Here is a 23973-nt window from a genome sequence, read left to right as displayed (position 1 = left end):
TGAAAAGACATTGTGAAACAGAGCTCTCCCTCAGGGCAGGGGTTGCGTCCTATTCATTTATTTCATGCATCCCTAGCACCACTCCCAGTATTTCAGATATTTATTATACAATAAATGCTGGATAGTCAATGATTGGGTGAGGCTGTTAATTTAGACTTTGTTCATACTAATTGAAATATTCATTTTTCACATCAATTTTTTCTAGGAAATCTTTTGTTGATTATATTTGTGAGTTATTTTGGAACTAAACTGCATAGACCTATAATGATTGGTGTTGGATGTGTGGTTATGGGCCTTGGGTGTTTCTTACAATCACTACCTCATTTCCTCATGGACCGGTAAGTACTGCAGTCTCTGATGATTTCTTTAGGTGCAACTTTCTGCAGGAAATAAGCTTGGATTTCTTTCTAGGAACAATGCTCCTAAAGACACAGAGCGCTGTAATAGAAACTGCAAGGTTCAGATTCTGTTCCACTCGCCTGTTCTGTGCTCTTAGCTGCCTGGCTTCCACTTACACGTCAATTTATGAAATAGAGATTTGGGACAACTCTTTTATGGAGTTCAGTCTGATGAAAAGATTCTTAGGACCTGGCAAGGTTTGGGATTACTCCTTTCTAGGGACTATTTAGACACTTCTAATTACAGTTGAGTTTCTGTTTAATTATGGGTCACGAAAGGATAGACCAGTGTGAAGGTTGATTTTCATTTTAAATTTTTATCAAAGTAATATGTGTGCAAAATTGTGAAAAGTAAAATTATATTGAAAAAAGCATTGTCGCACACCCCTTCAACATTGCTCATGTTACTCCTCTCCGGAGGCAACTACTCCCGACTCTTCTAGCTCTTTCTTCTTCTATTTGCTTCCATATTTCTAAGTAAATGTTTATCCTTTTAGTTTTTGATACTTCAGTGTTCTATAATATACATATTGACTTCCTACTATAAAATCATACTCACTATTCCATGTGTGTGACTATGTAAATGTTTTTCGTATTTCAGCTGAACCATGCTGTTATTTTCCCTTTCTTATATCACTTTTTATTTTCCCTGGATTTAATAATTCCCTCATTTTATATTTGATTCATTTTCTTTTTATGTCTCACTAATCATCAGCAAATTCTTTACCGGTAGGACAATGTCTTCTCAATATAGTCGTACATATCAGAGGGTTTCATTTTTGTCTTTGAGATCCCTCTCCTGTCATCATCAATTTTCCATCTGCAGTCTGAACTGGGAACTCTCCAGGCCTGCTGCATGGCTGCTTTGAAATTTTCACTCACCATTCTCTTTGGGAATTTGTTTTACCTCTTTCTTCCATTCAGTTATTTACTTCCTGGGTAGTAGTATCTTCTCCTTTCCTTTTCATTCTTACTCTTTTTGTGGAAAATGTCATCTAATAGGTTTCTGAAAAAGTGTGCAAGGAAAGTAATAATTTTAAGACCTTAAACATTGGGAAATATTCCTCTTCTACTCCCATACCCGGTGACAGTTTGGATGGTATAAAATTCTGGTTTGAAGTTTTTTCCCTAGGGATTTTTTTTTTTGCGGTATGCGGGCCTCTCACTGCCATGGCCTTTCCTGTTGCAGAGCACAGGCTCCGGACGCGCAGGCTCAGCGGCCATGGCTCACAGGCCCAGCCGCTGCGCGGCATGTGGGATCGTCCTGGACTGGGGCACGAACCCGTGTCCCCTGCATCGGCAGGCGAACTCCCAACCACTGGGCCACCCCTTCCCTAGGGATTTTGAAGACATCATTTCCAATACTTTCTAGTTTCCAGTGTTACTCTTGAGAATCCTATACCATTCTAACCCCTGTGACCAGTTTCTTTTCTCTAGGAGCTGTTGGGATTTTCCTTTAAACTCCAGAATTTGAACTCATGATAATCATGTTGGTATAAATGATTTTCCTTTATCGTGCTAGGTGCTTTCAATCTGGACATTTGTAAAAGTTACTTGTATTGTTTCTTTGATAATATCCCCCCTTCTTCCACCCCTCTACTTTCTCTTTCTAGAACTTCTACTTGTTCTTGAATATTGTTACATCCTGAGTTAAGCTTATAGTTTTCTCATCTTTTCTCTCCAGCTTTCTACCTCTTTGCCTTCTTGTTATTTTTAGGGGAGATTTCTAAAGATTTTTTGTTTTTTTTGATGTGGACCATTTTTAAAGTCTTTTATTGAATTTGTTACAATATTGCTTCTGTTTTAGTTTTCTGGGTGTTTTGGCTGCGAGGCATGTGGGATCTTAGCTCCCCAGCCAGGGATGGAACCCGTACTCCCTGCATTGGAAGGCGAAGTCTTAACCACTGGACTGCTAGGAAAGTCCCTGGGGGAGATTTCTTTATCTTCCAAACCTTTGAATGGATTTCTAACTTTTGCTCTCATATTTTTAAGTTTTAAGGACTCTTGTTCTTTGAATGTATCTTTTTAGGGAACATCTTGCTCTTACTTTAAGAATGCAATGTCTTTTCCATCTGCATTTCAAGTGTACAGTTTTTTATTTGTTTTGTCTTTGTCTTTATGTTATAGGCTTCCTTCATGTATCTGGCGGTCCTTGGTTAGCTATTCATATTTGAGAGAGAGGAATAGCAACAACAAGCTAACCAGAAGTTCTGTGGTACACGTGTAGGACGTGGTTGTTGGAGGGCTTCTTCCCAGCACAGGGACTGGGTGTTTTAGAGATGGCTCAGAACTGTCCATAACCTGTCAGTTAACTCAGGCAGGGATTCTCCAATCTGTTGCCTGAGACATGGCAGCTTGGCTACCAGCCAGGTGGGAGTGGGAGTCTCTTTTATCACTATGTAGATTTTTCTTTTACTTAATATCCCCAGGTTTTAGTATGGCCTCCTATCCTCAGTGTGCTTGTCTTGACTCTCTGCAGTCTAAGGCCGTGTTCGTTGGGATGGTGGAGGGTGTCTATTATAAGGGTTTAACTGTTCCTTATACACACTTTAAACCAATCCTCTGATTTTTTTGGATCATACCCACTCCCGCCTTTAGAAGTATCTTGTATCCTGCCTGAAACTTTCCAGGGATATGTGGCACATGTTTGGTTCCTCCCCTGCAGGCACGCACTTAGGCTTGTGTTTCTCATATTTTCTAGTTCAGTGACCACTCATCTCCTTTCCCGTTTTCAGAATCTTTATCTTCCTGTCGAATATTCAAAATCTCTTTCTCCTTGTCAAATCTTCCATTTTCTTTATCCTTGTGGCATTATGCCTTTTCCTTTACTATTTTATAATCCATCAACTGTCATTTTGCTGAAGTTTTGGGGATGAATGAACGTTGAATGAGTTATTGGGGTTTAGTTGATAAGTTAAATGAAAATGATATGTTATCTTCTCAGGTATTTCTGAAGGGATCATAAGTGTTCAGGCAAAGAGTTTTACTGTCCTTTTAGTTCCTATCCTGTCCAAGACAACATCAAGTAATATTCAGCTATTATTTACATTTCTTTCCACTCTCTGCCAAAGGTGTTATTTTTTTTGTCTGAAGCTGGCAAGTCTCATGGGATCATGGGTATGGAGAGAGAAGCCTTTGTCCACAGTTCACAGCCACTCTGTGACCATGACTGGACAATTGTTCAAAGGGGAAGGCATTTTGACCCTTTTTGTTATGTTCTATAGCATAGAAATCAGAACTATCAGTGACATACAAGCATAGCACTCTTTAGCTCATTTGGAACTCAGAAGGGCAAGGTTGTCTGTGTGTGTGTGTGTGTGTGTGTGTGTGTGTGTGTGTGTTTTGTTTTGTTTTGTTTTGTTTTTGGATTTCTCTTATCTACTAGAAATATAGAAACCAGTCCAGCATAATTTCTACCAAAGAGAGACTTAGCTGGACATATTTTCTTCCATTATTGCAACTTATAATTTACTTTCTGTGAAAGGGAATGGGATCTTGTGGTAATTTGCCTAAGATAATATGGTCACAGTGTATTAACCCTTTTGTCCTTACGAGAAGAGAAAAACTCATTACATTGCACTGTCACAGTGTTTGAATCTCCAAAGTTCTCTCATTATGATGGGCAAATATTTTGTTTTTCTTGGGGATTGATGAATGCATGAAGGGATTATTGTTTGAATTCTCAGAAAGTGGGGTATATTTTTTACGAGCAAACCTCAGAGGATCCAAAGTTGGAAACTTGTTTGTTGTGTTGTTTTTCCTCCCAAAGCTTTATCTTCTTTATTATACTTCGTAGAGTCTATTATTTTTCTTCCTTTTAGTTCCTTATCCACAGCAATTATTTCCAGGAAATGATCTCCTAAAAACCACAAAGCATTGATGTTAGGTAATCTAAAGGATAGACCATACATATGCAGATAATTGAAAGCTGGCTGTCAATGAATTGCACATTTTCGTGAGTGGCAAGTTCTTTTTGATGATATCAATCTATGATGACTGGGTGGCAAACATGAAAAGACATCTGCTTTCCTGGGTTTGGATGTTGTATCTTAAGTGAAGCAGGAGCATCTTCACAACGCTCACATTGTCCTCATTGGCTCCTTAACACAAACGTGTTTTCCCTGTGTTCATACAGATATGAATATGAATCTACAGTTTCAGTTTCTGGTAATTTGTCCTCAAACAGTTTCTTGTGTATGGAAAACGGAACCCAGAGTTTCAAACCAACAGAAGATCCATCAGGTTGTCTGCTTCATTTTATTACTTTAGTTAATTTGTAACTGAACACTTTCTGTGGAGGGTTTTTGAATGAGTTACTGGGTTTGGTTAAGTAAGGTAGAGGAACAAAAAGATATTTTTTTCCCCTCTAAAGGATTTTAGAGGGGATCATGGAGGAGAATAAGGAAGAGGAATGGCTAATAATAGAAAATGTAATGCCTCTTATATTTGAATATACCTATTAAGACTGCCTTGTCTTTTTTTTTTTTTTTTTTTTCTGCGGTACGCGGGCCTCTCACTGTTGTGGCCTCTCCCGTTGTGGAGCACAGGCTCCGGACGCGCAGGCTGAGCGGCCATGGCTCACGGGCCCAGCCGCTCCGCGGCATGTGGGATCTTCCCGGACCGGGGCACGAACCCGTGTCCCCTGCATCGGCAGGCAGACTCTCAACCACTGCGCCACCAGGGAATCCCGCCTTGTCTGTTCTTTAAAATGGTTATTTAAAAATCAGTTATTTAAAAATCAAAGACATCCACCCAAGGGCCACTGTAAAATTAATTCCTTAGAGGAAAACATCTTAGAAGGATGGGTTTATACTGATGATTTGGTCTATACAATTATCTAAATAGGAAACAGAGGTAGAAACAAAGTCAAAAGATTTGTGTTATATTATTGATATTCTATAGCAGAGAAAGCAGGCAAGTATGCTATAGTTCTGAATAGTCTCTTTCTTCTGAACTAGGAACTTGTCTTTTTTGCCCAGTTGTCCCTCTTTACCAGAGACTACTTCCTAATCCAGCACGATAGTGTACAATAATGGTGTTTCTTCCAGGTTCTTGCAGTCCCAGGCACCAGCATACCTGCCTCTGCCCCTTCATGTGCTAAAGGACCTATATAATCTGGTGATACTTAGTCTACAGGTGACCCTGTTAATTTACCTCAGACCAGAACTTCTTTTCCTGTGATGGGCACATTTTCAGGCTGGATTCATATTAGTGGAAGTTACGGTGGTTCCTTAGGCTGGGAATTTCACCGCCAGCATGGGATAAGAGGGAATCAAAATAGTTCAAATGAGTATAAGAATAGCTGTCTCAGAAACTCTAAATCAAAGGAACCCCCTGGGGAAGCAAAAGAAAACAGTGACATCAGCAATAGCCCGCGTTCTCTCCTTGAGTTGGCTTTTGCCAAAGAATGACTCAGGTCCTGTTTCCTATTTTTCCTAATGTGCATTGTAGTAGATAAACAAAACCTTCCCAGCTGGGTGTCTCTCCAGGGAAATGTGTTGATTCCTTAATCACCTGATATTTTCAGTTTTGCCCTAGAGGAAACCTGGAGTTTGCCTATGATCTATAGACATAAACATTGTGCTCATCATAGATAAAAATATGAATACCCAGCAACGGAGACTATGATTTTCTGGACTGGGAATGACTGAGAGATAGCCTCACAAGAAATTTTGAGACTCAGCTGTGTTCAGAACCCTCACATCTGTGGGTGGCACAGTTTACTAATCATCGGGAAAATGCAAATCAAAAACCACAATGAGATATTATCTTACACCTGCCAGAATGGCTGTCCTTAAAAAGGTAACAAATAACAAATGTTGGTGAGGATGTAGAGAAAAGGGAACACTTGTACGCTGCTGATGGGGATCTAAGTTGGTGCAGCCACTATGAAAAACAGTGTGGAGGCTCCTCAAAAGATTAAAAATAGAACTACCACAGGATCTAGCAGTTCTACTCCTGGATACATATATACATATCTGAAAAAACCAAAAACACTAGTTCAAAAAGATACATGCACCCCAATGTTCATAGTAGCATTATCTACAATAGCCAAGATATGGAAGCAACCTAAGTGTGATCAGCAGATAAATGGATAAAGAAGACGTGGTGAATACATACACAGTGGAATATATTACTCAGCCGCAGAAAAGAATGAAATTTTGCCATTTGCAACAACATGGATGGACCGGGAGGGTATTGTGTTTAGTGAAATAAGTGAGAAAAAGAGAAATACTGTATGTTTTGACTTAATATGTTGAATCTAAAAAATGAAACAAATGAATAATATAAGAGAACAGAAACAGACTCATACGTGCAGAGAACAAACTAGTGATTACCAGTGGGGAGAAGGGTGGGAGGAGGGGGGGAAAACAGGAGGAGGGGATTAAGAGGTACAAACTACTAGGTATAAAATAAATAAAAGGGTGTAATGTACAACACAGGGAATGTTGCCAATGTTTTATAATAACTTTATATGGAGTATAATCTATAAAAATATCAAATTACTATGTTGTACACATGAAACTAATATAGTATTGTAAGTCACTGTACTTCAATTTAAAAAGAAGTTATTTGGTGATCACAGTATACAGTGGGCTCTATAGAGAAAATGTGATTACTACTCAGTTAAATATTTTTCATTTCTATAAAGTAATTAGAACTGTAGAGAATTCAAAACTCAGTGAGCCTCTTACATAAATCTTATAAATATAGTCTCAATTCTAGGGAGAGATATTTGTGTTTTTTCCTCTCCTCAGAGTTAGTATATATATTGGGTAGCACTTATAACAGCTAACTAAGTTTAGTAGTTGCTGGTAAACTAACTCTCTGGAGGGAAAAAAAAGCCTTGATTTTTAGTGTTTGTCAATTTCTGTGGTGTAAATACTCTCATCAAACTACCAGCATGTTATCACTAAATACTGAATTGGGAAGAGATGTATATACTCATCTCTCCCCAGCCAGTAGGAACTGGCTCCAGCGTACCACTTATTGTTGGCCATACGTAAGTACTCTGTCAGAAAGTGCAAAAGGGGTGTCCCAGTGAGTCATTGCTGGCATAGTACATTGTTGGCAAGGTGCCATGGTCACATAAGAACTGTGAAATGCTTACCTACCAAAAACTTAGAATTAAGTATTGCTAATATTTCACTACCAAAACACTAATGTAATGTCTTTTTTTCTTTTAATGCAGAATGTGTGAAGGAAGTTAAATCATTAATGTGGGTGTATGTACTAGTTGGAAATATTATACGTGGAATTGGTGAGACTCCCATCATGCCTTTGGGTATTTCCTACATAGAGGATTTTGCCAAATCTGAAAACTCTCCTTTATATATTGGTGAGTTGGAAAATCTGCCTTAGCCTCTTTTCAGGACAGTAAGCTCCTTGAGCATGGATATTAGTTATTTATTTGGATGCTTAGTGAGGAACAGAATGATGAGCACAGTGCTTTGGCACAACTGGCCCTCATTTAAAGTTTGTTGAATGGAGCAATTATGGGCTGACTCCAAATAAGCCACTTTGCTAAACCTGCTTTTTACTATTGAAAATGCCATTAATCTAGTGCCCCTGGAGTTCTGTTTGACTCCTCCATTTGCTGGGCACTACTCTATACCCAATCTGTTAAGAGATTTAGCAATGTTTTCTCCAAAATGTCTCATGTTCAAAACCTTTCTCACTATTTTCATTACTTCTGTTTTTGTTCAGGTCTTCATCACTTCATGTATATGTTATTATAATTTCTATATTGGTCATTTTATCTGTAGTATTTATAATCAATTTCTTATAAAAATTCTTGCAGTATAATTTTTCTTAACTATTTTAAATATCTCTTTAATGGTGATGAAACATACTGATTCTATCTATTAAATATGAGCTCTTTACTTATTACTAGATCTGCACTCAGTTTATCTATTTAGTTTCCTATATAGTTTCTCTTTATCACAATTTCTTTATAATAGCCAGGCTGTTTCATATTTTTCACAAATATCTGTCTTCATAATTTTGGTAATGTTTCCTGAAAATTCATTTTCTAAAATCTATCAGTATCTCCCACAATAGGCAACTTAAGATCCACCTTGTATGTTGTCTTACAATCTCCTGAATATTCTTAATTTATTATGCATAACTTGCTTATATTCCTTAGTTACTCCATCTGTTGTTGGTTATAAAATCATAACTTTGAGTACAGAGACGTTTTTGTGTTAAAGTAGAAATATCTTTTTAAAACCAGAAAAGTCAAAGTGGGTGAGAGAAGATAGTAACAGAGCTACATGTAATGAGGAGATTAAAATATTTAGGAATGATTATCCCAAGCAACTTTGGGTGATTTTGATGACTCACTGATTTTGCAATAATCTTTTTCAGTGTTTTTCTATTCAGTCTTTGAAATCCATTCACATGCTTATATTGAAAGATTACAGAATGCTCACCTGCAATAAATTAGCAAACACCTTGTTAAAATATGTGTTTCTTTTTTCAACAAATATTAGGGTATATAACACATGGAAACAATGGATAATCTCTACATGTATTAAGATGAATAAGACATTGTCCATATAAAGTTTAGTATATAAATAACTACATAATTATATATCAATAAAATCTGATAAATATGTGTATAATTAAATTTGAAAATCAAAGTAATAATTATTAATTAATAATCCGTGTATAATTAAATAATTATAAGTCAATTAACTATACATCAAGAAAACAATTCCATGTATGGCTCTGGAGTTTAGGAGAGAACATAAAAGCTGGACATGAAATTTAAGAATCATCTATACAGAGACAAAAAATAAAATCAAGAGGGAGAAATGAGGTTGCCATAGGAGGTCAGATGCTACATAGTGAGGAGCCCTAGGATAAAATACTAGGGAATACTTCTACTTAAGTGAATAGAGTAAGAGGAAGAAAACTCAAAGAAGGGGTAGTCATAAGGTACAAGACTAAGACAATAAATGAATGTATAGTTTTGTATCAAGTGGTAGATTTGGGAGTGAAGCTTTCCTGAGGAATATGCCACAAGATATTTATCATAACATAGCATTTCTTTAAAAATCCTCCAAAAATATGACTGTGGAAGGCAACAAAAGAATTTTGCTCTATACTGTGACTTTCTTAATAGTAAGATCCCAGCTGTAATACTGAAGGAACCATAGAATCAAAATATCCACCCATGATACAGTAGTGATAATTCTATTCCAATACCGGACACAGTAATAGTTTACTCACAAGACACAACAAAACTCACCGAAAAAGGCCATCACTTTAACCAGTCTCTAATACCACAAGAGAAAATGGCTTTGAATCATAATAGGGACAGTCCCACTAATCTCATCTTTTTTTTTTTTTTTTTTTTTGCGGTACGCGGGCCTCTCACTGTTGTGGCCTCTCCCGTTGTGGAGCACAGGCTCCGGACGTGCAGGCTCAGCGACGATGGCTCACGGGCCCAGCCGCTCCGCGGCATGTGGGATCTTTCCGGACCGGGGCACGAACCCGTGTCCCCTGCATCGGCAGGCGGACTCTCAACCACTGCGCCACTAGGGAAGCCCCATAGAATTTAAAGGTTCCCATTTCCTTAGTTTTATTTCAAAATTATTATTAAGGAATGAAGTCATACATACACACTGATAATTTTAAGTAAGTTAGTCTTTCATAAGAGAAAAGGAATATTTTCATCTTCGAGAAGGGCGTTTGCACACAATATGGTCACCCAGCTGCAGCCAGTCTCTTCTAGCTGCAGATCTTTACCTGTAACCGAGTGTGAAAGAGAATTTGGAGGCTTAGAGAAAGTGGCTTCAAATTAGGAGGCTCCTGTTTCAACATTTAAACAAACATCCTTGTTACTTATACATACACCAAGTTTAATTTTCCTACAGATTGAACACATAAGGCAAAAATATCTAAGGTAAAAACAATTCAACCTTCAGACTCTTCATGGGATTAGAACTCTTTATGTGGGTGTATAACTTTATATTTTCCTTTATTTTTAGGGTTTATAGAAACAGGAGCTATCATTGGTCCTTTGATTGGACTTTCGTTAGCGTCATTCTGTGCAAATGTTTATGTTGACACTGGATCGGTGAACACAGGTAACTCCATAAAATCTATTTATACAGTGTCTAAAGTACACAAAGCATCATCAGGTATGTTACCACATTTAATTGTTACTTTATCTGACCCTCAGTTAGATAGAATCTCCACTTTCCAGGTGACCAAATTGAAGTTGAGGAGTTTAAATAATTTTCAATATTTCAAACCAGTGAGGAGAGCAAGATACAGTGCTGATCTTCTGACTCAAAATCCAGTGCTCTTTCTACTGCACTAATCATATTTCTTGTTTTCAAAAGATTTAAGCACATAGGTTTGAATTCTTTTTAAATCAAGCAATCATTTGAGGATAATGAAATAGAATTTGTAGCTCTTTAATATGTACCTATTTATAAATTCCTTACATGATAGGACAGATAGTCAAACGAGCTTATTGCTAGACAGTATTGTAACACCACATATTTTCAGACAAGTTTTATCAATGTCTGAATTATATGCAATTTCTGTACTTGGATAGAACCTGACAATTATAATTGTAATAATTTTCTATAGTTCATAAAGGAAATGATGACTCAAGCTAATAAAAATTGTGTGTATCTCTTTACAGATGATCTGACCATAACTCCCATTGATACTCGTTGGGTTGGTGCATGGTGGTTTGGCTTTTTGGTTTGTGCAGGGGTGAATGTGCTTACTGCCATTCCTTTTTTCGTTTTGCCCAAAACGCTTCCAAAGGAAGGACTAGAGGATATTGCTGAGACCATTAAAAATGACAAAGAAGAGAAACAAAGCGAAGTCAGGAAGAAAAGCGTTGGAATCACTAAAGGCAAATACAAACATTTTATATTTTACAATTTACTTTTTATTTTCTATAGTCATGTCTGTATCTTAGTCTATTACAATATGCTAGGCTGAGTTAAAACAATTTGTCACTGACAGTCAGCAGTCAATAATGTCTAGCTGTGCTACTACAATAATGTTTTCCCATGCTACCACATGGGAGTGAATGATATAGTTTAGAACCTGACTTAGATCAGCATTTATATGAAATTTTATGTCAATCTGGGTACTCAGTAAATAAATAAATAAATTAGGTCCCATCTGCCTTAAAAAATCTATTTTACAGAGAGCATAGGTCTAATTAAAAATGAAACTCAAACCAAGAACAAAAGGAGGAAAAAATATACGCTAATCCAAATAAGTACCATATAGGTCTGAAACCAAAAGTATTAGCTGAGCTGTGAGCTTCTTGGAAGTTAAGGCAGAAAAGAAAAAAGGCACCTCAATTATAGGTCATATAATTATCTATATTTGAGAGTGGAAAGGATAACAATTCTTAAAGAGAAATTGTTGCCCGAGTAACAAGTTGTAAAAAAAAGAAAAAATTATATGATGTACAATACAGGTAATACTGAGTCACATAGTTGTTTTCCAGCAAATTCAGGAGCATATTTCATGTAACAGGTTTTTTTTTTTTTTGGTATAGATCCTCAATAAAAGCTCAAAGCATAATTTACAGAAGGCGTATCTATGGGAAACTAAGTAAGATAATCTATGTATAGTATTCAGGAATACTGGTTCTCAAACTTGGCCACATATTGGAATCACCTAGGGAATTTTGCATGGAAAAATTTTGTAGTATTACCCAGAGGTCTGATTTAATTAGTATAAGGTATGGCCTGGGCCTTGGAATTCTTAAAGAGTGTCCATTTGGAAGGTGGTGGGGGGCTTAGTTTCCTTACCTCAAAGATAGGGATAAAATACTATTTATTATTATAAAGTTGTTGGGCGAAGGTAAAAGGAGTTCTGACACATATTACTATTATTACTGCTTACTAGTATTATTATTGTTGATGTTGCCACTTCTACTGTCACCCGTAACTTATAATATCAATTTGCACAGAATTTTTAGCAGTTACAAATTCACTTAAACCACAATTGAACATAATTTAATACTTCTCATATCATTAGGAGCCAATTCAGAATCTTACAAATTCTCAGAGTCCTTACGATTATATTCACAACACTTGTCAAAGGGCTGGTATGGACGGGTAGGGAATTTTAACACAGAATATCATTTATAGTCTGCAAGATAAACTAGGAAAGGGCTTAACTTAGTATATGACATCTAGAAAAGAAATTGAAACTACTGAGACTCATCTATTAGGAGAGTATGTCAACAAACATGTGTGACTTCAAAAGCTCCAAAGAGCTGTGAACACAAGTCACTTCTCTGCCATGTACTTTATTCATAAATATGAATTCTGCAACTAGAATTCATTTCTTTGCATTAAACTATGCTTCCTCCTCTTCCAAGTTGTTTACTGATTGATACTTTGCTAGATTGGATTTTAGGCTGTTTATTAAGCAAACCAGGATAATACACAATAAGTAAGGAAATCAAGGCAGACAACATGAAGATAGGAAAAGTGAAAAGGAACGATAAGTGAGACTTTGACCCAAAATGGAGACAGTGTGACCTAGAACATTTGCTAGAGCTGGCCACAAATTTGGCTCTGAGCTTTGTCTGTCCACACAAACAGGAAAACATTCGGTTAACTCATTCACATGGTCTTTAATATATAGCAAATGAATCAGGATCTCAGGGAGCGAGACCTGGGGGTTGGTATTTTAAAAGACTGTGAACCGTTAGAAGCAAAGAAATGCCTAGTACTTGAGAAAATTTATATGTCATGAATTTCCACATCTAACTACATTTTAAATGTTCAGGAATGATTAATCAATATGTGAGTGTGAACTCCTTTATCAAATTGTTTTCCTTCCTGGCCTTAGAGGACAGAACAGGAGAACAAGCATCTTTCATTCTAGATGATCTCTAGAGAAGAGAGGATATTAGTACAAGTAAAAGAGAAGGATAGGGCTTCCCTGGTGGCGCAGTGGTTGAGAGTCTGCCTGCCAAAGCTGGGGATACGGGTTCGTGCCCCCGGTCCGGGAAGATCCCACGTGCTGCGGAGCGGCTGGGCCCGTGAGCCACGGCCGCTGAGCCTGCGCGTCCGGAGCCTGTGCTCTGCAACGGGAGAAGATGAGAAAGAAATGGTGTGAACTCGGACAATATTTTTGTCATGTAATAGTTATACTTTTTCCTTAAGACATGTTAGTAACTTAGTGAAGGTAAAACGACTGTGTTCTGATCCCTTCCCACTCAGCTGCCTCACTGTCTTGCAGAAGCTACCAAAACAATGATACAATTTTAGCTTTCAAGGGGCAAAAAGAATCAAGAAACACAAGTGCATTATAAAACAGGAAAACATACTTTAGAGGGGAGGTTGATGTTTCAGAAAAAGTCAATCATAAAATGCAAAGCCAAGTTTGTATGACACTGTTGTCATCCTTTCCTTTCAGATTTTTTACCATTCATGAAAAGTCTTTTGTGCAACCCAGTTTACATGCTTTTCATACTAATAAGTGTGCTGCAATTCAACGCATTTGTCAATATGATCTCCTTCATGCCTAAATATCTGGAACAGCACTATGGAAAATCAGCTTCAGATGCAATCTTTCTCATTGGTATGTTTGTTCTTCTCTGCAATTGTAGCCTACCTTTTTTCCCATGAAATGGTGAACAGTGAGTGTGATGATGGGTCTAGGAAACTCCTCAATTGAAATCTGTTAGGATATTTTTGCCTCTGGTAATATCCCCCCGTCTGCTCTCCAGGGAAATCAAGAGAGGGTAAGGAAGGGAAGAAGCCAGAAAATCCTGGTTTTCTTCTTTCTTTTGCTCTTTTTGTAGTCAGAGTGCAAATCTGAAATATTTGTGGGAAGTTCAGGGAATGTACAAGTTAGATACAATTTTCAGATTGGTAATTCATTTATGTAAAAAGGCAGACAGAGTTAACGCATCAGGAATTTTGTTTCACATCCAGGTTTTACTTTTTTGGCTCCAATTCATGAATTCCGTGGTTTCTAATTTAGTTCCCTGGCTCCCCTGGTGTTTTGAGATGTCTCTGCAGCCCATACATTCTGATTTTCCTGCAACCACACTAACCTCGGTGGTTCTACTCCACCCTGAGTTTCTCCTGGGATCTTTTTTACTGTTTTGAAAAGAGAATTTCCAGATTACATGTACCCACATCACCTAGAGTGTTTGTTAAAAGTTCAGATACCTGGGACCCATCTCAAATATACTAAATTAGACTCTCTGGAATGGGACTTGAGAATGGATATTAAACAAGCTCTCCCAAGAGTGTGATTCAGTGAACAGACCCTGGCACTGTAAGGACGAAACCTAGGGCTGTCTTTTCCCTTTTTTGGGGGGGAGGATTGGGGGAGGGAGAGTGCTAGTCAGTAGCAGCAAGACATGAAATGTAAAGATACTTGACAATCACAGGCTCAGCAAAGTACCTCTAAAATACCTTGAGCTGAGTCAAATTCTTAACAATCAGAGTGGGAATAAAAAGCTGCAGAATCATACAAATCATTCTATGTATGATTATATAATACTGTATATGTTATATACAAATCATTATATATATAAAATCCCACCCGAAAGAATGGAAAGCAATAAATGACTGGTCGACTTTGACTTGTCACTTCTACCTAGATCCTAAGAAAAGAGATATAGACCATGATCTCTGCATACAAGAAATTTACAACTTACTGCTATTAATTAAATGAATGACAATGGTAACAGTCTTCCAAAATATATTTCAATGTTGTGGGGCATTTAAAAATCTCTCTGTATGTAATACATAACTAAGTGGGGATAAATTTAAATTAGGCTTCTTCACTATGAGTTGGACCTAAATGGTTTTTTATGTGAGACATATTAGATAAATGTGTTATCATATTTTTTCCTTTGCTAAGTCACTTTGTACATAATATTTTACTTGCATTTATAGGTATTTATAACTTACCTCCAATATGCATTGGATATATAGTTGGTGGTTTAATTATGAAGAAGTTCAAGATTACTGTCATACAAGCTGCCCACATAGGATGTTGGTTATCTTTAATTGAGTACCTTCTCTATTTTTTGTGTTTTCTCATGATCTGTGATAATTCTTCAGTTGCTGGCATAACCACCTCTTATGAAGGGTATGTTGTTTTCTAATGAATGTCATACTCTGTCAAAAGTTAATAACATATTTTCTACAGTGATTACTCATGACCAGATTATTTGCTAATTGGAGTTAATGACAGGAATTTGTGGTCTTTCTCCATCTTATTAAAGAGGTTGGGAATATATCACAGAGTTAGTGAGCTTATGATTGCTTGTGTGTGTGTGTGTGTGTGTGTGTGTGTGTGTGTGTGTTTGTCTTTGTGATATCCTAGTAGATAGTAAAATGAATATCACAGAAACTAGTTATGGTTTTAGGTTGTATTAGGATGTGTTATTCATACATTTTATACAACCATAAATAGGTAAAATTAAGAGTTGACTATACAGTCTCAATCACCTTTATATGGTTCCACGATGGGCTTAAATTTAATGTAACTGAATCCTAATACATGATATATCGATGCTTATATAAATTTATATATTTTATTTGTATAGGTATATCTATATTGTTGAATGGTTTTAGATTTGCATTTTGAGGGTTACCTGGGTTCACAGGAAGGTTTTGCATAGTGATATGAATTTTTTAAAGTAATTTGTAGGACATATCTAGATAATGGAGTGATTAGCTGAAATGAAGAGGATCCTAAAATGATCCCTTTAAAATTACCAAGGACTATACAATTGGAATAATATTAAATATATAATCATCAAAGTAATTTTATATATTATCTTATTTGAGTCTTGCAAATTCCATTTAAGATAGCTGTTGTTATTTCCGTTTTACAGATGAAGAATTGAGATTCAGAGAGATTAAATGACAAAGGGAGTCATGAAAAACCTCTTCAACTCCATCAATATATAAAAATAGAATTTAAAATTGGTAAAATCTTAAAGATTATCTCCATCTCCAATTATCCTGATTCCCAGAGCAAATATGTAAAAAGGCGTAATCTAGTCATGAGTCAGGACTTTAATTCAGTTTCTAGACTCCCATGCTAGCGTTCTTTTCATCATATTACATTGAACATAAGAAAAGTAATCTTGTTAGACCTTTAGATCTGTTTTTAAATCGAAGTATAGTTGATTTACAATGTGTTAGTTTCAGGTGTACAGCAAAGTGATTCAGTTACACACACATATATAAATATATATATATATTTCTTTTTCAGATTCTTTTCCATTATAGGTTATTACAAGATATTGAATATAATTCCCTGTGCTATACAGTAATTCTTGTTGTTTATTTTATATAAACTATTCATTTTTTATACAATTCTATTTATTTTTTTATAGTGTATATCTGTTAATCTCAAACTCCTAATTTATCCCTCCCTTCTTTCCACTTTGGTAACCATAAATTTGTTTTCTTCACCTGTGAGTCTGTTTCTGTTTTGTAAATAAGTTCATTTGTATCATTTTGTTTAGATTCCACCTAAGTGATATCATATGATATTTGTCTTTCTCTGTGTTAGACCCTTTTTAAAAAAACTCTTTTTCCCTGGTTTTATTGAGATATAATCGACAAAAAACATCATGTAGGTTTAAGGTGTATAATCTGATGATTTGATACATTATATATTGCAAAATGATTATCACAATAAGGTTAGTTAACACATCCATCACCTCACATATTTACAGTTTTGTGTGTGTGTATGGTAACTTTTAAGATCTACTCTCTTGGGAACTTTAAAACATACAGTATTGTTAACCATAGTCACTAGGATGTACATCGTATCCCCAGAACTTATTCACCTCGTCTCTGCAAGCTTGTCCCTTTGACCACCTTTCCCCATTCCTTTTCCTACCTCGCAGCAACCACCAATCTACTGTTCCCATGAGTTCAGTTTTTTTAGATTCCACAAATAAGTGAGATCATGTAGCATTTTTCTTTCTCTTTCTGACTTACTTCACTTTGCATAAAGCCCTCAAGCCTCATCCATATTGTTGCAAATGGCAGGATTTCCTTCTTTTTCTACGGTGGGTGATATTCCATTTTGTGTGTGTGTGTGTGTGTGTGTGTGTGTGTGTGTGTGTGTGTGTGTGTGTATACATATACCACATTTTCTTTATCCATTCATCTGTCAATGCACACATAGGTTATTTCCATGTCTTGGTTATTATTGTGAATAATGCTTCAATGAACACAGGAATAGAGAGATCTCTTCAATCGTCTATTTTCATTCCTTTGGATAAATACCCAGAAGTGGAATTGCTGGATCATATGGTAGTTCTGTTTTTAATTTCTTGAGGACACTCCATACTGTTTTCCACAGTGGCTCTATCAATTTACATTCCCACCAAAGGTGCACAAGGTTTCCCTTTTCTCTACATTCTTGCCAGCATTTGTTATCTCTTTCCTTTTGATAACAGACATCCCCTTAAACATCCTAATAGGTGTAAGGTGATATCTCATTGTGGTTTTGATCTGCATTTCCCTGATAATTAGTGATGTTGAGCACCTTTTCATTTACCTGTTTGGCTGTTTGTATGTCTTCTTTGGAAAAAAATGTCTATTCAGGTCCTCTGCCCATTTCTTTTTATATTCTTTTTTTTTTTTTTTTCTGGTACGCGGACCTCTCACTGTTGTGGCCTCTCCCGTTGCCTCTGCCCATTTCTAAATTAGATCATTTGGTTTTTGTTATTGAGTTGTATAAGTTCTTTATATTTTGGAAATTAACCTCTTATCAGATATATGATTTGCAACTATTTTCTCCCATTTCGTAGGTTGCCTTTTCATTTCGTTGATGGTTTCACTTTCTGTGCAGCAGCTTTTTAGTTTGACGTCATCCCACTCATTTATTTTTCCTTTTGTTACTTGTGCTTTTGTTGTCAAATCCAAAAAACTCATTGCCAATACCGGAGTCAAGGAGCTTACCCTTTATGTTTTCTTCTAGGAGTTTCATGGTTTCTGGTCTTAAATTTAAATCTTAATCAATTTGAGTTGATTTTTGTGTATGGTGAAAGATAAGGATCCAGTTTCATTCTTCTGCATGTGGCTGTCTGGTTTTCCCACCACCATTTATGAAGAGACTTTCCCAACCCTATTGTATATATTCCCGGCTCCTTTGTTGTAAATTAATTGACATACATGCACAGGTTTTTTTTTCTGGGCTTTCTATTGTGTTCCATTGATCTATGTGACTGTTTTTATGCCAGTACCATACTCTTTTAATTACAATAGCTTTGTAATATGGTTTGAAATGAGGAAGTGTGATATTTACACCTTTATTCTTTTTTCTCAAGATTCCTTTGACTATTCAGGGTCTTTGTGGCTGTAAGATGGGCTCTGTGGCTGCCCAGGCTCTCTGGCCAGGCATTCTGGATGGAGGGTAGGACTGGAGGCTATACTTAGTAGTTGGGTGGAGCTCCATGGCCAGGGTGGCGCATTGACTGGGAAACCAAAGCAGGCAGAACTGCCAACCGAGCTCTCTGGCCAGATGGGGTCACCACTCAGCTCTGCAGATGGGCAGAGGCACTAGCTGGGATCCCTGCTTGGGCACTGCTGCAAGCAGGAATTCAGTTTACCAAGATCTGACTGCTGGTTGCTGTAAGTCCTTCCCCCTCTCCTTCTCCAGTGGTCAAACCCCCCAGATTCTCCCAGTGATCCCCTGTGGAAAGATCTGAGTGGGCCTCCTGGAGAGCATTCAACAATCTGGGGGCACTGGGCTTTCTTTTCCCACTGGAGGAACCATAGGCTTAGGGGGACTTGTCTTGATGTGGTGTTGTGCTAGCCAGGGGGAGGGGCAATCTGCTCAGAGTGTTATTGCTCCTGTTATCCTTCTAAGGTCATCCTTCTCAGTCTCTGTGGCTCAGGAGGTGCTTCAACCTCACAACTGTGTTCTGGGATTTTCACAGTGGTGTCTTGTTTATGGATAGCTGCTAATTGGTCTTCTTGATGATCACTGAACACTTTTTATACTAGAAGAATATATTTGTCTACTCAAGTAGTTGTTTCTGGAGCTAAGTGTATTATATACATTATAAATTGCACTTACAGACTTTGCTCTTACAGATTTTGAGCCCTTGAAATTGTTTTCATAAAATATGATCTCTCGTTATTTTCCACCATGTGGACCAACACTGGGATTTGTTCATCTTCATTTTTGAGTTCTAATTAATACTGGAAAAATACTTTCTGTGTAGTAGGTGTTCAGGTAATGCTTGTTTATTGGCTTTTGTTTACCTGAAAGAAATCATTGAAAAACTGGCTGTGGTCACCAAAGTAAGGCGTATTTTCTTGCAGAGTTATAGTATCCAAGCCATACATTGACAGTTGGAAGATTTATGCTTCTATTTTGGGAAGTAGAAGAAATATAATTGGGAACTGAGCTGAAAAGAAAAAGAAAATGCTCTTTTTCTTTTCTGAAAAGAAAAAGAAAATGCTGAAAAGAAAAATAAATGCTCTAATATTCTTTCAATATCCATGGCATTATTTTAAATCATTTCAGAGTGCAACAAGATTTACATGTGGGAAATGGCATCCTTGCTGACTGCAACATGGATTGTAACTGTCCAACTAAAATATGGGACCCTGTATGTGGAAACGATGGTTTGTCATACATGTCAGCTTGTCTTGCAGGTTGTGAGACATCCTCTGGAACAGGAATAAACATGGTAACACATCTTATTGGCCTTTTATACAGAACTTTTGTTTTATGCACTGCATTGGCACATTCCAACTATGAACTGGGTCCATATTTGACAAAAGTAAAATTAAAGTCTTTCCTCAAAACAAAATTATAATTTTTTTTGTGGAAAAAATAAGTTAATTTCTATGTGCTCACTTAATTTATCTTATACTTCCTAGATCTTCTTTGAATTCTTCTGCATGTCTGAGCTCTGACCTTTAATTTCATAACAGTTGACATTATTACTTAATGTCATTTAAAAATACTCTAGACTGAAAAAAAAAATACTCTAGACTGAGATAAAGTAGGCAGTTTTGCTCTCAATTATCCAGTCAATCTCTTTGTTGGGTTTTTTTTTCTTTTTTCCTGTGTATATGTACACATGTACTTTCTGTGTTTTTACATCGTGACAGCTTTTTAAGAAGATAGAATTGGGCATGTTTTCTTGCCTAAAAAATGTCACTTATAATGTTGGTTGGTGATCAAAATAAAATACAAATTTTGATTTTTTTTTATTTTATTGCTGGGTCAAAACTTATACAAAATTCTAACGTTTATAATGGTTAGTTATTCATTTATTTAAAACATCTTTATTGGAGTATAATTGCTTTACAATGGTGTGTTAGTTTCTGCTTTATAACAAAGTGAATCAGTTATACATATACATATGTCCCCATATCTCTTCCCTCTTGCGTCTCCCTCCCTCCCACCCTCCCTATCCCGCCCCTCTAGGTGATCACAAAGCACCAAGCTGATCTCCCTGTGCTATGCGGCTGCTTCTCACTAGCTATCTATTTTACATTTGGTAGTCTATGTACGTCCATGCCACTCTCTCACTTTGTCCCAGCTTACCCTTCCCCCTCCCCATATCCTCAAGACCATTCTCTAGTAGGTCTGTGTCTTTATTCCCGTCTTGGCCATAGGTTCTTCAGGACCATTTTTTTTCTTTATTCCATATATATGTGTTAGCGTACGGTGTTTGTTTTTCTCTTTCTGACTTACTTCACTCTGTATGACAGACTCTAAGTCCATCAACCTCACTACAGATAACTCAATTTCGTTTCTTTTTATGGCTGAGTAATATTCCATTGTATATATGTGCCACATCTTCTTTATCCATTCATCTGTTGATGGAAACTTAGGTTGCTTCCATGTCATGGCTATTGTAAATAGAGCTGCAGTGAACATTGTGGTACATGACTCTTTTTGAATTATGGTTTTCTCAGGGTATATGCCCAGTAGTGGGATTGCTGGGTCGAATGGTAGTTGTATTTTTAGTCTTTTAAGGAACCTCCATACTGTACTCCATAGTGGCTGTATCAATTTACATTCCCACCAACAGTGCAAGAGGGTTCCATTTCCTCCACACCCTCTCCAGCATTTATTGTTTGTAGATTTTTTGATGATGGCCATTCTGACCGATGTGAGATTATATCTCATTGTAGTTTTGATTTGCATTTCTCTAATGATTAATGATGTTGAGCATTCTTTCATGTCTTTCTGGCAATCTGTATATCTCCTTTGGAGAAATGTCTATTTAGGTCTTCTGCCGATTTCTGATTTGGGTTGTTTGTTTCTTTGATATTGAGCTGCATGAGCTGCTTGTAAATTTTGGAGATTAATCCTTTGTCAGTTGCTTCATTTGCAAATATTTTCTCCCATTCTGAGGGTTGTCTTTTCATCTTGTTTATGGTTTCCTTTGCTGTGCAGAAGCTTTTAAGTTTCATTAGGTCCCATTTGCTTATTTTTGCTTTTATTTCCATTTCTCTAGGAGGCGGGTCAAAAAGGATCTTGCTGTGATTTATGTCATAGAGTGTTCTGCCTATGCTTTCCTCTAAGATTTGATAATGTCTGGCCTTATATTTAGGTCTTTAATCCATTTTGAGTTTATTATTGTGTATGGTGTTAGGGAGTGTTCTAATTTCATTCTTTTACATGTAGCTGTCCAGTTATCCCAGCACCACTTATTGAAGAGGCTGTCTTTTCTCCACTGTATATTCTTGCCTCCTTTATCAAAGATAAGGTGACCATATGTGCGTGGGTTTATCTTTGGGCTTTCTATCCTGTTCCACTGATCTATATTTCTGTTTTTGTGCCACGACAATATTGTCTACAATACTGTAGCTTTGTAGTATAGTCTGAAGTCAGGGAGCCTGATTCCTCCAGCTCCTTTTTTCTTTCTCAAGATTGCTTTGTTTATTCGGAGATTTTTGTGTTTCCAAACAAATTGTGAAATGTTTTGTTCTGTGAAAAATGCCAGTGGTAGTTTCAAAGGGATTGCATTGAATCTGTAGATTGCTTTGGGTAGTATAGTCATTTTCACAATGTTGATTCTTCCAATCCAAGAACATGGTATATCGCTCCATCTATTTGTATCATCTTTAATTTCTTTCCCCAGTGTCTTATAATTTTCTGCATACAGGTCTCTTGTCTCCTTAGGTAGGTTTATTCCTAGATATTTTATTCTTTTCATTGCAATGGTAAATGGGAGTGTTTTCTTAATTTCACTTTCAGATTTTTCATCATTAGTGTATAGGAATGCAAGAGATTTCTGTGCATTAATTTTGTATCCTGCTACTTTACCAAAGATGCTGGTAGCATCTTTAGGAATCTCTATGTATAGTATCATGTCATCTGCAAACAGTGACAGTTTTACTTCTTCTTTTCCGATTTGGATTCCTTTTCTTTCTCTTCTCTGATTGCTGTGGCTAAAACTTCCAAAACTATGTTGAATAATAGTGGTGAGAGTGGCAACCTTGTCTTGTTCCTGATCTTAGTGGAAATGCTTTCAGTTTTTCACCATTGAGGACGATGTTGGCTGTGGGTTTGTCATATGGCCTTTATTATGTTGAGGAAAGTTCCCTCTGTGCCTACTTTCTGGAGGGTTTTTATCATAAATTGGTGTTGACTTTTGTTGAAAGCTTTCTCTGTATCGATTGAGATGATCATATGGTTTTTCGTCTTCAGTTTGTTAATATGGTGTATCACATTGATTGATTTGCATATATTGAAGAATCCTTGCATTCCTGGGATAAATCCCACTTGATCATGGTATGTGATCCTTTTAATGTGCTGCTGGATTCTGTTTGCTAGTATTTTGTTGAGGATTTTTGCATCTATGTTCACCGGTGATATTGGTCTGTAGTTTTCTTTCTTTGGGACATCTTTGTCTGGTTTTGGTATCAGGGTGATGGTGGCCTCATAGAATGAGTTTGGGATTGTTCCTCCCTCTGCTATATTTTGTAAGAATTTGAGAAGGATAGGTGTTAGCTCTTCTGTAAATGTTTGATAGAATTCATCTGTGAAGCCATCTGGTCCTGGGCTTTTGTTTGTTGGAAGAATTTTAATCACAGTTTCAATTTCAGTGCTTGTGATTGGTCTGTTCATATTTTCTATTTCTTCCTGGTTCAGTCTTGGAAGGTTGTGCATTTCTAAGAATTTGTCCGTTTCTTCCAAGTTATCCATTTTATTGGCATATAGTTGCTTGTAGTAATCTCTCATGATCCTTTGCATTTCTGCAGTGTCAGTTGTTACTTCTCCTCTTTCATTTATAATTCTATTGAGTCTTCTCCTTTTTTTTCATGATGAGTCTCGCTAAAGGTTTATCAATTTTGTTTATCTTCTCAAAGAACCAGCTTTTAGTTTTATTGATCTTTGCTATCATTTCCTTCATTTCTTTTTCATTTATTTCTGATCTGATCTTTATGATTTCTTTCCTTTTGCTACCTCTGGGTATTTTTTGTTCTTCTTTCTCTAATTGCCTTAGGTGTAAGGTTAGGTTGTTTATTTGAGACGTTTCTTGTTTCTTAAGGTAGGATTGTATTGCTATAAACTTCCCTCTTAGAACTGCTTTTGCTGCATCCCATAGGTTTTG

At 36.7% G+C, this 23973-nt stretch overlaps 1 protein-coding gene across 6 annotated transcripts in view; it reads left to right on the top strand.

Annotated features, from left to right (window-relative positions):
* SLCO1A2 (solute carrier organic anion transporter family member 1A2) overlaps positions 1-23973 on the top strand; it is an 80492-nt gene that overhangs the window by 35766 nt on the left and 20753 nt on the right. For 5 of the 6 annotated variants that reach the window (XM_060024406.1, XM_060024405.1, XM_060024402.1 and 2 more), the window contains exons 5-12: positions 206-338; positions 4534-4640; positions 7591-7737; positions 10394-10492; positions 11059-11277; positions 13815-13979; positions 15311-15506; positions 19920-20085. In XM_060024406.1, the coding sequence (XP_059880389.1) occupies positions 206-338; positions 4534-4640; positions 7591-7737; positions 10394-10492; positions 11059-11277; positions 13815-13979; positions 15311-15506; positions 19920-20085 (1232 nt within the window). Of the gene's footprint in view, positions 1-205; positions 339-4533; positions 4641-5130; positions 6201-7590; positions 7738-10393; positions 10493-11058; positions 11278-13814; positions 13980-15310; positions 15507-19919; positions 20086-23973 lie in introns of those variants that run through there. The other variant, XM_060024407.1, reaches the window with a different exon arrangement.

This window comes from Delphinus delphis, chromosome 11, assembly GCF_949987515.2.
Source record: "Delphinus delphis chromosome 11, mDelDel1.2, whole genome shotgun sequence".
Classification (NCBI taxonomy): Eukaryota; Metazoa; Chordata; class Mammalia; order Artiodactyla; family Delphinidae; genus Delphinus; species Delphinus delphis.
The sequence above is the reverse complement of the archived record's forward strand: the minus strand, read 5'-3'. Positions and strand labels throughout refer to the sequence as shown.